The 15226-nt window shown below is 38.1% G+C and overlaps 1 protein-coding gene across 1 annotated transcript; it reads left to right on the top strand.

Moving 5' to 3' along the window:
- Positions 1-2925: 2925 nt before the first annotated feature.
- Positions 2926-3697, top strand: LOC143589217 (uncharacterized). Its single transcript, XM_077070041.1, has one exon. It carries the CDS (start codon positions 2926-2928, stop codon positions 3550-3552), a length of 627 nt encoding a protein of 208 aa, XP_076926156.1. The 3' UTR covers positions 3553-3697.
- The last annotated feature ends 11529 nt before the right edge of the window (positions 3698-15226 follow it).

Genomic DNA, 15226 nt, shown 5'->3' with positions numbered 1-15226 from the left:
ATAGGAGTAAGTTAGTTTGTCGTTAAAACACGAAACATAATATTTTTGAGTTAATTCAAATAATCTGTTACATGTGATTGAATTTATCAATATTTAGATGTAAATTTTATTAAATCCTAACTTAATTTTTCTAAAGAAACCAACTTGTATAAGTTTAAAGTTTTACACAATTCTTTATATATATATATAGAATTTACATTGATATTTAAGTAAGAGTAAAATTACTTATCGTGTTTTAAGTTTTATAAATGTAGTGCTAGAGAGAGAGAGAGAGAGAGAGAGAGAGAGTATGTTGACTCTGAATTATTTTTGCTAGAAACTAAAACAAATATGAAATGCAAATATAAAAGAATAGTGCTCTAAAAATAAGTTCTAAAGTATAACTCCTAAAGAATACTGAATTTTATTTTATTTTATTTTTATTTTTATTTTTGAAAAACAAAGTATAAAACTTTTTCATTAAAAATTGTATAATTATCTAATTGGCAACATGTAATAAAATATAGCACGTGACATTTTTTAAGTATAAAACACACTGTGTAAAAGGTTTACCAAGAAGTGATTGTGCTTTATATAATTATAATTTAACTATTTAAGTATGAATGGGATACCATTTGGTACAACTGAATAATGAAGATTTGTAACAAAATATAATATATTAAATCAAAAGGAGAAAAAAAGAAAAAGGGTAAAAAAGCCTAATCTAACCTCTATATAAAATGTTTTCTTATCATCACTACTTTAGTTGGATGGTTAGGGGGTTTTCTCAAAATAATTACTCAGAGATTCGAGTTCTAAAATAGAAAATTTTGCCAAAAGCATTTTTAAAAAACAAATGTATATTTGTTGTTCATAAAATGAAATAAATAAATAAATAAAATGCTTTCTTAAATCACTCAATAAAATAAAAATAAAAAGGATAAAGAAATAAAATGTTAACAAAATAAAAGCGAAAGTTTGTTTATACAATGCATTACACAATCACAAATTCTATCTAATTAATATAAATGAAAGAACACAAGCTAAATGGATATTATCGTTACGCTTTGGCTCGAGTAGTACATTAAAGTAACTATTTAACCCGCTTGACTCTATTACCCTCATGAAAAACTACGCAAACTAAATAAACAGACATAAATTCTATCTAATTAATATAAATGAAAGAACACAAGCTAAATGGATATTATCTATTGTAAAACGTGTTTATATAATTTATATTATTATGAAAGGTTTTATATACATAAGTGTAAAATATAACTTTCATTCACTTTTTAAAAATCCCTCACATATGATTCCTCATATATATTAATAATCGACTATATAATACTTTATGTGTCTTTATGTGATTTTGCATTTTACTTCTATGATCAAACAATTTGTGTTTTACTAACCACATGTTCCTTGGATGCCATATGATTTTTACATGACTTAAAACAATTATCTAAAGGGAAGAGAGGAAATGAAAATAGTAGTTGCCATTACATCTGGAATTCTGGATGCTTACAAATGTATGCTGAGCCACCATTAGAGCTTAGAGGCGCACAAATCGGGTTTTTTCAAATACCTGGATTCGGCCATCTGGGTATGAAACCAGACACGGGCATTGACAATACCCGGGCGGATTCGGGTCATGTACGCACAACGTACGAGGGTTTTCAGGTCGACTTGGCTCTTGAACCTGGTCTACACATTTTTACATTGCATATATGAAAGAGGTTGTTTTCACGACTCAAGGGATGCCATGTGTGTCCAATCAATTGAATGACATTCTATGTTTTCACTCGTTTAATCGTTAACCATAAGTAGAGCTCTCCTGGGTGAGCTTGACACTCGGGTGTCCACCTTCCAAGTGTTACATGTTTGTCTACCAATTAATTCAGTTTTTCGTATACGCTTGAAATATATTAAAATTGATTTACATGTTCTTTGTAAAATGTCTTGTTTAACAACGGTTAGGCAATGTATAATGGGGCGAAGATTTGGAGGAACACCCCCCCCCCCCCGACGATATGTGGGCGAAAAGGGGCGGGGGCGGGGGCGGGGTTATATTGTCGCCGGCTTGAAGAAGAAAATAATAATATAATAATAACTTTACCGTTGGATAACGGCTAAATTAAAAAAATAATAATAAATTAAAAACTTGATATAAATATCAAACCAATTAAACCATTTTCACCATATCATACACAAACTCAAACATAAAAATACCAATAATTTTCATCATTTCATACTTCTTCAAACTCAATGGGTTCCCCGGATTCCACGAATTCTGCCGAGATTTGGGATCAATTAATCAACGAGAGTCAAAGAATTCATCAGATTCATCGGCGAGTGGCGGAAGAGCATTTAGAGGTCACGAACGCGGTTCGGGCCATCGCCAATAACATAGTGTCCGACTCTACTAGCTATTCGCCACCACGTAGACGGTCATATATCCTTCGGGATCGTAAGCAAGCGAACAATCGTTTGATGAAGGACTACTTCAATGACACACCTACATATAACGACGCTATGTTTTGACGTCGTTTTCGGATGTCCAAGCGTTTATTTTCGCGCATCGTTGGAGATATGGAGCGGGAGTATGAGTATTTTCAACAGAAACCCGACGCAAGAGGATATTTAGGATTCTTCACCATCCAAAAGTGTACTTCGGCTCTACGCATCCTCGCATACGGCAACACGACCGACATCAATGACGAGTATTTAAATATGGCTAAGAAAACAACGAGAGATGCATTGGAGAATTTTTGCATCGGTAAAATTTAAATTGTTTGTATTAATTATTGTTTTTAATATAATATTATTTAATAATTTATTTGTATAGGAATAATACAATTATACTCTCGTCGTTATATGAGGATTCCTACTTCAAACGACCTGACTCGCAAATATGATGTACACGAAAGCAAACATTCTTTTCTAGGCATGATCGGGAGTATAGATTGCATGCATTTGGAGTGGGTCAACTGTCCAACTGCATGGCGGGGTCAATACACTCGTGGTGACCATGGAGTGCCAAGGGTTAGTCTTCAAGCCATTTGTTCACACGACCTCTGGATTTGGTCAGCCTACTTTGGCTCAGTCGGGTCCAACAACGATATAAACGTTCTCAGCGCGTCACCCGTGCTAGAGTATTACATCAGCCGTAGCATACCGGTCTTACCGTTTTATGCCAACGATACCTTCTATCGTCACGGATACTATTTAGGAGATGGGATATATCCAGAGTACTCGATCATCGTCAAGACGTTTCAAGACCCGATTGAAGAAAAAAGAGAATATTTTAAGAAAAAGCAAGAGTCCGCGAGAAAGGATATCGAGAGGTGTTTCGGGGTTCTAAAAAAACGTTGGCATTATGTGAAAAACCCATGTCGTGTATGGTCATTGGCAAAAATGAGCGATGCCATGTATACGTGTATCATATTGCATAATATGATTTTAGAAGACGAGGGAAACGCAATATGTCAACACTATATACCAGGAAGCGTTCCAAAGCAATTCCCTGAACCAACCCAAGACCAACGAACGTATAACATTCACCATCTCACATAAAGTGATATACATAACCAACTGAAGGCGGATTTGGTTCAACACGTGTGGGATAATCGTCTCGTTGAGGACGAAGAGGAGGACGAGGACGAGGACGAGGACGAGGACGAAGACGAAGATGAATAGATTAGTTTTTTTATTTGTATTTTTATATGTATTTTGTTGTGGTGTGTTTTTTTATTATAATTTATTTTTATTATTGGTGTGTTTTTTTTAGTTTTATGTATTTTTTGTATTTATTTTTTAAATTTTAATACATTTTTATTTAATTATTTAAATAAATTGGTTTTTATTTGTTTAGTTTAATTATAAAATATAAAAGAAAATAATAAAAAAAGATATCGTGGGCCCAGTTTGTATCCCCTACACCATTACACCCCAAAAACAAATTCCCACCCTTTAATGACTAGGCGTCACGTGTCACACTTCGCCCCCATTTGTAGCCCCTCCACTACGCATAGCCTTAGAGATTACACTAAGACCATGTGTACTGGGGCGCGGAGTTGGGCGACAAAGGGCGAGAAGGAGGGGAACACCCCCCCCCCCCCGGCGATATGTGGGCAAAAAGGGGCGGGGGCGAGGTTCTTTTGCCGCCGACGAGGTTTAAATAATAATATTATAATAATTAGACCGTTGCAACGGTCAAAAGTAAAAAATTATTAATTAATTAATTAAAACAATATATATATATATATATATATATGCACCCTTCTTCTCCATTTTATATCCATTTTATACGTAATTCATACCCAAATTCTTACAAAAAAATTAGCAAAATGAATCCTAGAAACAACCCGAACCAACGAACCACCCATTTCCTGCTTTCGGTCAACTCCATGGTTCGCAAAGCCAACCGAACGTGAACTTACAATGGAATCCGATGAACCTAAACCAATAGAGCTATCTGTTTCAATTTTCCGACCCGAACGTAAACATGTACACCAACTATCTCATGCCCCAAAACTTAATGCCGACTTTCGGGTCTACACCACTGGAGTCGGATCCGGTGACGGTGCTAGAGACGCAAAGGGCGTGGGCCTCCGGTTCAAGCCAAAGGGCGACCCGTAAACACAAAAAGAAACAACCGGGGGAGCCGATGACGCAACATGATCCATACAAGCATTGGAGCGAGGATGAGGAGGTGGCCTCGCAAGGGCTTGGATCGTCATTTCGGAGGATCCCGACGTCGATAAGTTTTTTAATATTAAGTATTTATTAAAAATGTATTTAGTGTTTATTAAAATGTATACTAATTGTGACAAATAATTTTAATTTGTAGCTAACTTTCAAGCCACCGGGGTGTTTTGGAAGAAAGTATGTGAAGCTTGGCTCGCGATAACTGATAAACCCGAAGACTACCGGGGAAAAAAAGCGGTTCAAGCCCACTGGAAGGGGCTTAACGCCAATTATCAAAAATTTGCTGGGATAATTAACCGGTTGCATGGGCCCGGCTGGCGTAGCGGGCATAACGACGACGACATTATAAGTCAAGTGATGCGTGCGTGCGTGTGGTAAAAATTAAAAGGATGGGATGATTTGCTTTTGCACAAGATCGTGTTTTAAATTTATAAAAGTGATTTCTACAAAGACTAAACACACACAAAATAGGCAAGTGTACCTATCGTATATGTAGAATAGTATTGGTAAGAACCAAGTATCGATCCGTGGACACAAAGGGTTCTAATAATAAATCGTTGTTTTGCTTTAATCGGAGGTTTTAATCATTTTTGGGGTTAATTTTGAACTTTTTATAAAATTTAAATACTTATATATAATATATATAGGTGACCAAGACAAGAAATTCTAAACGAGTTGTTCAATTATGCGAAGGTTACCATCTAAGATCAAGAATCCACTCCATTTTATCATTGATAACTAATATTTGAACATGTGATAAACTTGCCATAGCAATACATGATAGATAGCTCCTTAAACCTTAAGTGAGCATCTTTGGCACTAAGGATATAGCATGCGCATTTTAAAGTCCACCATTTCCTAATGTCATACCATCTCAATGATGTCAATTTAAGTTGGCAAGTAGTTTCGTAAAGTAGAAAGATTAGGATTGACTTCGATTTCTCAAATACCAATTCTAACAACTTTGGGTGGTTGTAGTTCATCATACAACCTCCCCTTGGTTGATTTATGTAGGTTATAATTACACATTCCGTTAACATATGATTTCTTTAACTAATTTGATATCCTAAGCAAACCCATTTTCGGATTACCAAGGTTTAGAAAATACATCATAACTTATATCTCATCATTTCTAAGTACAATATAAGGATCCATGTTTCGATAATGTATCAAAGTATTTCTATCTTTCAAGAACATGAATCGATCATGAACGATTGCCAATGGAATTGACAACCACCAACTTTGAATTAGTGATTTAAGATGGTGAAACATTTCTCATCAAAAGATAATTGTAATATAACCATGTACTTTACTAGACTACATCACATGTCTTGATTAATTATCAAGTAAAACAAAGGTTCTTAATAGATTTTAGATGGTAAAAGGAGTTTAGCTCATAATGAGCATGATGATAAACATTAAGATGATTGATAATAACAAATACATGATTAAAGTTGGAATAATCTAACCAAATGTTGATGAATCTTTCTTCTTAATGATGGTAACGATGGTTGATGGTGATGATCTCCAATTCTTCAAACTCTTCACTAGATCTTCAAAGTAAGTGTTAGTGTGTGTTTTTATAAGTGAAAACCGAAGAGAACTTTTTTCAAGGCACACCAAATGAGTGCAACATGAGTCACTATTTATAGGAAATCTGGATAGTGAGGCACGGCCCCGTGCATTTTTATGACATGTGCCAGATTTGTTTTGTCTTTTCTGTGAGGTGGCAACGGCCCCGTGGTTGGTAGGCATGGCCCCGTGGCTTTTAGTGACATGTGCCCAATTATTCTTTGTCTTTTCTGTGTTCTCGTCCACGGCTCCGTGCTTGATGAGCACGACCCCGTGCTATTGTTTCCAGATTTTGTCTTTTCTTGTGTTAGAAGCATAGGGGCGTGTTTCTTGAGGCATGGGGGCGTGTTTCTTTGTTTTCTTGTGTTTTCTTCTGTTTTTCTTCGTCTTTTTGCTTGTTTCTTCGTTTGGGGCTTGGTTTTACCTGAAATTATGTTTTACTATGATAAGTAGCCTTTTATGCTATGTTATTTGATAGAAATTGCAGTTTATAGAGGTTATTTGATGCTGAAAAGAAGTATATTTCTAAGTACATCAAACATCCCCACACTTGAACATTGCTTGTCCTCAAGCAATCTTCTTATAAACATCCTCTAAAAACAACAGTCTTAGATTATAACTATCCCTTAAGTGAGCTCCAAGAAGATGAAACAAAATAACCAATCTTTATGTTAGTGATAAATAAGAGGGAACTTTTGTTTTTATGAGCTTCCGCTTATGCAAAACGTCACGTTCTCACACTATTCACTCACACTCGGTTTTATATCTGATCATACCTGTGATGTATGTATGTGAACACTCTTAGTCAAAATGCAACCTGTGATAAATAAGCTTGTAACAAGTTCAAATCTCCACCTTTTAAAGGGTTGCATAGATCATAAGGTACAAGGGTTTGGTTTTGTATGAGTAGGGATTTGGTATTTTGTGGTGGTTTAAGGGTTAATGAGGATGGTAAATACAACTTCCACTGATTGTCGCGAGTCTTGAGATGTCTTCAATAGTTAGCTCCTTTTCTCTGAGTTTTTTTTATATACCTAATGACTCTTTTAAGGTCCATTTGTCAAGACCAACTTTATCGAGGATGTGGATCAATTCTTCCTCAATCCTGTTCTGAATATAGCTTCCAACTCTAATGGATCGTTCGGCTTTGAGCCTAATAGCCCCCACCCTCATTAGTTCAGTATATTCATGCTGAGACTGAGTTTGACTTTTTCTACATCTTCCTTCGTGGGACCAATTTCCGCAACCTAAGCATCGTTCATATCTTCTTGCTCTTCTCTTCATTGCGTTTTTGAAAATTCCACAGAATGGTGGCCTTTGTTCATCTTGGCGCCACTTTTTCCTCACCTCATTGCTAAAGAGAAAGATTCTATCCCTAAGTTCTGGAGGCAACCTAGGTTTTGTGAAGTGTATGCAGCAAAGGAATTTGAAATCGAAAGAATGCATTTCCAGTTCTTTAAGGGTCTGCCGGTAAAAGACCAGTGTTGTATTTTACCGGTGAAAATGGATAAAGTGATCGGGTTTAAGGTTTTTGGGTTTTGTAATTTGGCAAATGGTTTTAAATATTACCTTCTTCCTTATACAATGCTTCGTGCGGTCTTGAAATGAATAATTGCGACAAGTTCTAAATCACATGGAACACAAGGCTAACTCAAAGCTTCCGCAAAAATTATTATATGGCATGAGGTTTATCTCACAGTAACGGAGGAATTGGGTATTAACGCCATATTTTGCATAAATTTATTCTCAATATTACAAAACTTCTTTTTACTTTTTCACTTTGTTGTAATGATTGGTTATTTGCAAAAAGTTTTCTTGGTTTTCTTTTTAGGTTTAGAATAATCTTTTGTTTGCTGCAAAAATATTTGTTGTTTTATAGAATTTTTATAATTAATTGGACAATCAATTGGTCAAGTAATTCCTCTCCCCACACTTGAATCTCACATTGTCCTCAATGTGACAAGATTCATGAAAATGTAAAAATTCTAATTGAATGTCATGGTTAAAATGGAGAGTTACTTCCCTACGGGTTAACAAAATTTCGACAAAGCGTCCTCTGTTTTTCGTCCGTTTCCCTGTTTTTATACCTGTATAATATAAAACTGCAAACAACCACAAACAACCAAACATAAACTGCTGAAAATTGGGTATGGAATCATCCATCCCTTGCCCTATCGGGCTAAATTAGTACCTAGCATAATGTCTTTGGCACCCACGGCCATAAAAATATCCAAACCAACATAAAAACAAAAAAATAAATACGACGGAAAGTAAATTGTTTAAAACACGCATAATAAGTTCATAAAATACTACCAACCCATGCCCGTGCCAGACCTACCAGTGCCGCCAATCATCAGTTACCCGTGTCCGGGTCAAATGGTCCCCACTGTCTGTCCATGTGATAGCCCAAACGATCAATCTCTCGCCTCGTCTCTGCATATTCGGCTGCTCGCTGTGCATCTGAGGCAGCCATCTGCTCTGTAATCCTGTTAAATGAGGCGGTAGTGTTAGCTGAGAATTGATCAATAAGTCCATATATACCATCGAAAGAGTATCTGCTGTCGTGTGACGAACTGGGGCCGGCCCCTGATGAAGATGGGCCTCCTCTCTGATGGTAAGTTCGGCGACGGCTTTGTCTGGGTGGTGATTGTCGTCTCTCATGCACATCCTGTATCATCATCTCTGCCAGGTCTTCCGGGTCCCAAACTTGGTTGTTTTTATCACAAAACCTCCACACATTCGGGCTGATTTGCTGGATCATTTGCATGCTTTCACAGTAGTCAAGGTTGAGAGCTATCGGGTTTGGGCTTCGAGTTCCTTCTGTATCTGCACCATAGGCCTCATAAAGGTTGCGGATCCACGGACCACCGAAGATCGGGGTATTTCCTCGGGCACTTGCATTTGTCATGAAGAGTTTGCAAAATAGCATTGTGATATTGCATGCTAGGTCGTTTTTCATGTAGTATAATGCCCAAAGATCCCTCAGGTTTACAACCCCTTCGCTCTGTCCTCAAGCTGTGACGGTGTGACTGAGAAAACGGTGGATGTACCTCATGAGCGGGTCACGCAGTGCTGTGCTTTTTGAAACGCTCGGTCTATACTCTGTTGTCCTATAACTCAACTGTTCCTAAGCTTTTTCCCTTATGTCACCTGCTTCAGCTTCATCATCATCACCTTCATCTATAAATGTTGTTTTAGCCTCGAATAGATGTCTGAGTCGGTTTCATCGGTCGTGTAAATTCCTAAATCAACTCCTAGTTGGGTGACAGAAGTTTTATGCCATATACCCCCACATCGGAACTCGATTGCCTCATTATCCCACATGTCAAACTTTTTTTTTCATAGTGAACGAGGCCAGGAATTCTTTTGTAAGTTCCGTCACTGATTCCCCTGTTTGGCCCAAAACCCGTCTCCAAGGTCCCCTCACAATGTTTTGATAACGTTCCCATTGGTTCACGTTCCTCAAAGTGTTTTCACAAGCATAGAAATTGGCTTCTGGATACCTGTTTTTGAGATAGGTTAATCTTGTGTTTGCTTGTCGGTCCTTTGCCTTGCGGTTTCCGAAGACTAGGAATGCATGAACTTCTTCTCCATACTCTGCCATCTGCAATTTACATCCAAATTAGTCAAATTTCGTGAAAAATTTTCAATTTGCTGAAACAGAGAGCAAAGCACGGTGGCGTGCTTTCAGAAGCACGGCCCGTGCTGGTGCCTCTGGTTCAGTTTCCTTTGATGTTTGACTTTTGGTTGACCACGACTCGTGTTGTTTTGGGCACGGCTCGTGTTTTTAATATTGATCTCTAACTTACTTAGATTCGAACCCTAGTTTCCAACCGGGTATATCAATTAGGTTTAATGGTGTGTCGGGTATTTATGCTAATACCCAAAACCCGAAGTGTTCCTTTCAATTAAACCCTAACCATCAAACATTCAACAATCTATTCATCATATGCAAGCAAAATAACCCATACCCTCTTCGGGTTTTGACCCGATTTGGTCGATTTGAGCGATTTTAGGGTTAAACTAAACCTAAAATGACGAATTTGAACAATGCAATTGTTAAATTAACATACCTTAGGTTTTGAATTGAAGATTTGATGAAGAAATTAGCAAAATATTGGATAGTCGGCGGTTTTCGGTTCAGAACGCAGTGAATATTAGGGTTGGTGGTTGAAAAAAAGTTATTTTATTAAGTTAAAACTCGTAACTGCTCTGTGACCAAAAACACGGCCCCGTGCTTTTAGAAGCACAGTACCGTGCTGCTTAGTGCAGACAGTTTTAAATTTTGTTTATTTGTCGAACTGGTTTGTTTTAGCTGGTTTTTATTTTCTGGTTACTTTAACATGCTAATTAAAAATCCTAAATTTCATTAAAACATAAAACTAAAGACATAATTAAAGATAGATGAAATGAAAAGTACAACAACAACTCTTGGATCCTAACACATAGTACTAGTGGGAACAACTTCAACCCAAAACAAAGTCAGAACTTCAACGGTCACCACTTCCGAACAAGTCCTAGATGTGTGGTGGTGCTCGTTTGGCTTCCAAAAGCTTGTCAAGCTTTTTGTTAAGCGTAACGATTTCTCGGTTGAGAAAGTTAAGTTTGGAAGTCACATCTTTGTGGTGGCCATCCACAACATGGAAGTTCTCGAACCTAAGCAGGTCGACTTTGTTAATTAACTCAATTACTCGAGCCTCGGTTTGCATGTTGGTCTCAACTTGATCTCTTACGATGCATTGGAATCTCATGACTTCCTCCTCAAGGTAGGAGGATTCATGTTGTTTCCCCTTTTTCACTGGCCTCCATTCAACCCGTTTCCCTTTCATTTAGGTAAGTTATGTTTGGTGTGAATGGAATAGTGAGTTTATGCATGCATTATATAGAGACTGGAAAGTTGAACACGACCCCGTGCTTTCAAAAGCACGACCCCGTGCTGCTAGAGGAATAAATGTTTCTGAGTCAGAGAATTGTACGGAGTCAGCGCGTATCATGCTGAAGTTTCTGAGGTGACCACGGCCTCGTGCATAGGAAAGCACGTCCCGTGCTTTTTGTCACGGTGAATTTCTTTGAATTTTTCAACACGATGCAAGATCTAGAATTCTTAGAATGACGTTTATTATGATAATTTGAAAGTTTGGTCATCTAAAAATTATTTTTCATTAAATAAAGGTCCTAGAACAATTACGGGATAAGCCCGGGTTTTCCTAAGAAAAGAAAATATTGGGGTTAAGCCCGAAGTCCTAACACATTGTGCTTAATGCACTTGTTTACACATAAAAAAACAGAAAGATAAGTTTCCTAGAGTTCTCCGAAAGGTTCTTCTCCTCCGAATGGTCCTGGTGGTGGAAAATACGTGAAACCGAGAACTTGAAACTGGAGTTGTTCGTTGATGTCTCGGAGTTCCATTTTCATGTTTTCCACTGATTCGGTGAGTTGCACGAGACGCATCTTAGCAAGGAGATTTATTTCGGTGAGTTATTTCACAAGTTCTTGAAGTTTCAAGAGAAGCTCGGTTTTGGAAACATGGCGGGCATCGTTTCTCGGATGTCGGGAAACGGGGATTGCTTCATTCATCTCAGTTGGCATGCTGAATTTTCAGAGGTTATTGGTTTTGGTTTTGGTTTGTGCAAAGAATGCAATGACACAAGTTGCCTTTTATAACCAACCAGTAAGCCGAGCACGGTACCGTGCTTTTGAAAGCACGCCCCCGTGTTTTTGTTCTGACAATTCTGTTACAAGCCAGTCTGACAGATATTTTTGCAGCGTAGATGTCGTCCCGCATTTTTAGGAACGGGACCGTGCTTTTGAGAGCACGCTCTCGTGGTTTTCAATAATTTTTTTTTGCTCATTTATTTACAAGGCCTAGTTTAATCAGGGTCTTGGCCAGACCCTACTTCCAATTTGTTCTTATTCAAGAAGTTTGGAGGGTTAATACCTCCAAAACTTCTTTAAGTGGACTGTCGATATATGGCTTTAATCGATGTCCATTTACCTTGAACTTTTGGCCATTTGATTTTGAAATTTCAATTGTCCCATAGTCAAAGACTGATTCAACTATGTATGGACCTGTCCATCGGGATTTCAATTTTCCTGGGAAAAGACATAAACGAGCGTTGTATAACAGTACACGATCGCCAATTTGAAATTTTTTGTTTCCTTTTAAATGAGCGTCGTGTATGCGTTTAGTCTTTTCCTTGTAAGACCAGGAATTTTCGTAGGCCAATGTTCTCTGTTCCTCGAGCTCACGAATTTGATCTTCCCGGTTTACTCTGGCGGACGTTAGATCAAAATTCACTGCTCTGAGGGCCCAGTAGGCATTGTGTTTTAACTCTACTGGCAGATGACATGCCTTCCCGTAAACGAGCTTGAAGGGTGTCGTTCCTATGGGAGTTTTGTAGGCTGTCCTGAGGGCCCACAAAGCGTTATCTAACTTTTCTGCCCAATTTTTGCGATTCATACCCACAGTTCTTTCTAAAATTCTCTTAATTCCTCGATTCGAGACTTCTACTTGCCCACTGGTCTGAGGGTGATATGGTGTTGCCAATCGGTGATGAACCCCATACCGTGTTAAGACCTTGTCCATCAGTGTGTTACAGAAGTGGGTACCTCTATCGCTGATTAGGGCTTTTAGAGTACCGAATGGTGAAAACAACTCAGAAATCATACAACTACTCGAGCATTGTTAGTGGGAAGAGCTTGTGCTTCTACCCATTTAGATACGTAATCAACTGCTACGAGGATGTATTTATTTCCGATTGAGTTAGGAAATGGGCCCATGAATTCTATTCCCCATACATCAAGGATCTCACAAATTTGAATGCCCTTTTGAGCCATCTCATTTTTCGATGAGATGTTCCCGACTCTTTGACAAGCATCGCATGCTTGGATCAAAGTATATGTATCTTTGTATATAGTGGGCCAGAAAAATCCTGCATCAAACACTTTCCTGACTGTAGTGGCGGTACCATGGTGTCCACCTTTTGGTCCTTCATGGCAGTGTTTGAGAACGTCTAAGGCCACCTTGCCTGCCACACACCTATGAATAACTTGATCCGCACCTATTCTAAATACGTATGGATCTTCCCAGAAGTAAAACTTAAGATCGGAGAAGAATTTCTTCCGCTGTTGATGAGTGAGCCCTTTCCATAAGATTCTACATGCTAAATAATTTGCGAAGTCGGCAAACCAAGGACTTTCATCTTCCTCCTCTATGAATTCTTGAATGCGCATGAGAATTTCATGTGGAAAATTATCATTGATAATTTCTTTGTGAAGTTCTTCAGGAGTTGGACATTCTAAGCGTGAAAGGTGGTCGGCAGCTACATTCTCTGCCCCCTTTTTGTCCTTGATCTCGATGTCAAATTCTTGGAGTAGTAGGATCCATCGGATGAGTCTGGGATTGGCATCTTGTTTGTTGAATAGGTAACGTATTGTGGCATGATCGGTGTAAACTATGATTTTGGAAAGAACTAGGTATGATCTAAATTTTTCAAAGGCAAATACTACTTCTAGTAACTCTTTTTCTGTTGCGGTGTAATTTTCTTGTGCATCGTTCAGAGTTTTACTTGCATAGTAAATTGGGTGAAAGTGTTTTTCTTTGCGTTGTCCGAGTACGGCTCCAACTGCAAAGTCACTTGCATCGCAAATGATTTCGAATGGAAAGGGGGAGGTGTGGTAATGATTGGTGCGTTGACAAGTTTGTCTTTTAATGTATTGAATGATTCAACACATTCCTCAGAGAAGACGAATGGTGCGTCTTTCTCCAGAAGTTTGGTCATAGGTCTTGAGATTTTTGAGAAGTATTTTATGAAGCGGCGGTAGAAACCTGTGTGACCTAGAAAACTTCTAATAGCTTTGACTGAAGTTGGCGGCGGAAGTTTGGATATGGTTTCTATTTTGGCCCTATCAACTTCTAGTCCGTCTTGAGAAATCTTGTGACCGAGAATAATGCCTTCTTTACCATAAAGTGGCATTTTTCCCAGTTGAGTACTAGATTTACTTCTTCACACCTAGCTAATATTTTGTCTAGGTTTTTCAGACAATGATCGAAGAAGTCGTCCATGAAAACTTCCATAGAGTTTTCAATCATTTCATGAAAGATGGCCACCATGCAACGTTGGAAGGTGGCTGGAGCATTACATAGTCCAAATGGCATTCTTCGGTAGGCGAAGGTTCCGTATGGACATGTAAAAGTGGTTTTCTTGTGATCCTCAGGAGCAATGGGAATTTGGAAATATCCGGAAAATCCGTCAAGAAAACAGTAGAACATTTTTCTAGATAATCGTTCGAGCATTTGGTCGATAAAAGGAAGTGGAAAATGATCTTTTCTTGTGGCGTCATTAAGCTTCTGGTAATCAATGCAAACTCGCCAGCCTGTGATGGTTCTCATTGGTATTAGTCAGTCCTTCTCGTTCATTACGACCGTCATTCCTCCCTTCTTGGGTACTACTTGAACGGGACTAACCCAAGGTGAATCCGAGATCGGGTATATTAATCCGGCATCAAGCAGTTTGATTACGTCCTTCTTCACCACATCTTGCATGTTGGGATTGAGACGTCTTTGATGTTGGACCACGGGTTTCTATTCTTCCTCCATGAGGATTTTGTGAGTACAAAAAGAAGGACTGATGCCCTTGATATCCATGATCTTCTATGCGATAGCCTTCTTTTGGTTTTTAAGAACCTTAAGAAGTTCGTCTTTCTCTTCTTTAGAAAGGTGAGATGAAATAATTACTGGGAGTTGAGAATATTTTTCTAGAAAGGTGTATTCAAGATGTTTTGGTAGTTCTTTTAACTCTAAAGTTGGTGGTTCTTCGATTGATGGTTTTGATTTTTCATTGTTTTCAATGATTTCGTATATCATTTCAGATTCTTCGTGGTAGTTATTTTGAGATTTTCGTTTTCCAAAATGGTTTTTTGAGTGTTTTGTCTAAGACTTGTGTTTCTAAGGGAGTATTGATGGAGG

This window comes from Bidens hawaiensis, unplaced genomic scaffold (genome assembly GCF_021521415.1).
Source record: "Bidens hawaiensis isolate Kalapana, Puna unplaced genomic scaffold, B.hawaiensis_p1.1 tig00037278_1, whole genome shotgun sequence".
In the NCBI taxonomy this organism is placed as follows: Eukaryota; Viridiplantae; Streptophyta; class Magnoliopsida; order Asterales; family Asteraceae; genus Bidens; species Bidens hawaiensis.
The sequence above is the reverse complement of the archived record's forward strand: the minus strand, read 5'-3'. Positions and strand labels throughout refer to the sequence as shown.

Bases quoted from the DNA above. Each gene is read 5' to 3' on its own strand.
- LOC143589217 (XM_077070041.1), top strand. From the start codon at position 2,926: ATGATCGGGAGTATAGATTGCATGCATTTGGAGTGGGTCAACTGTCCA.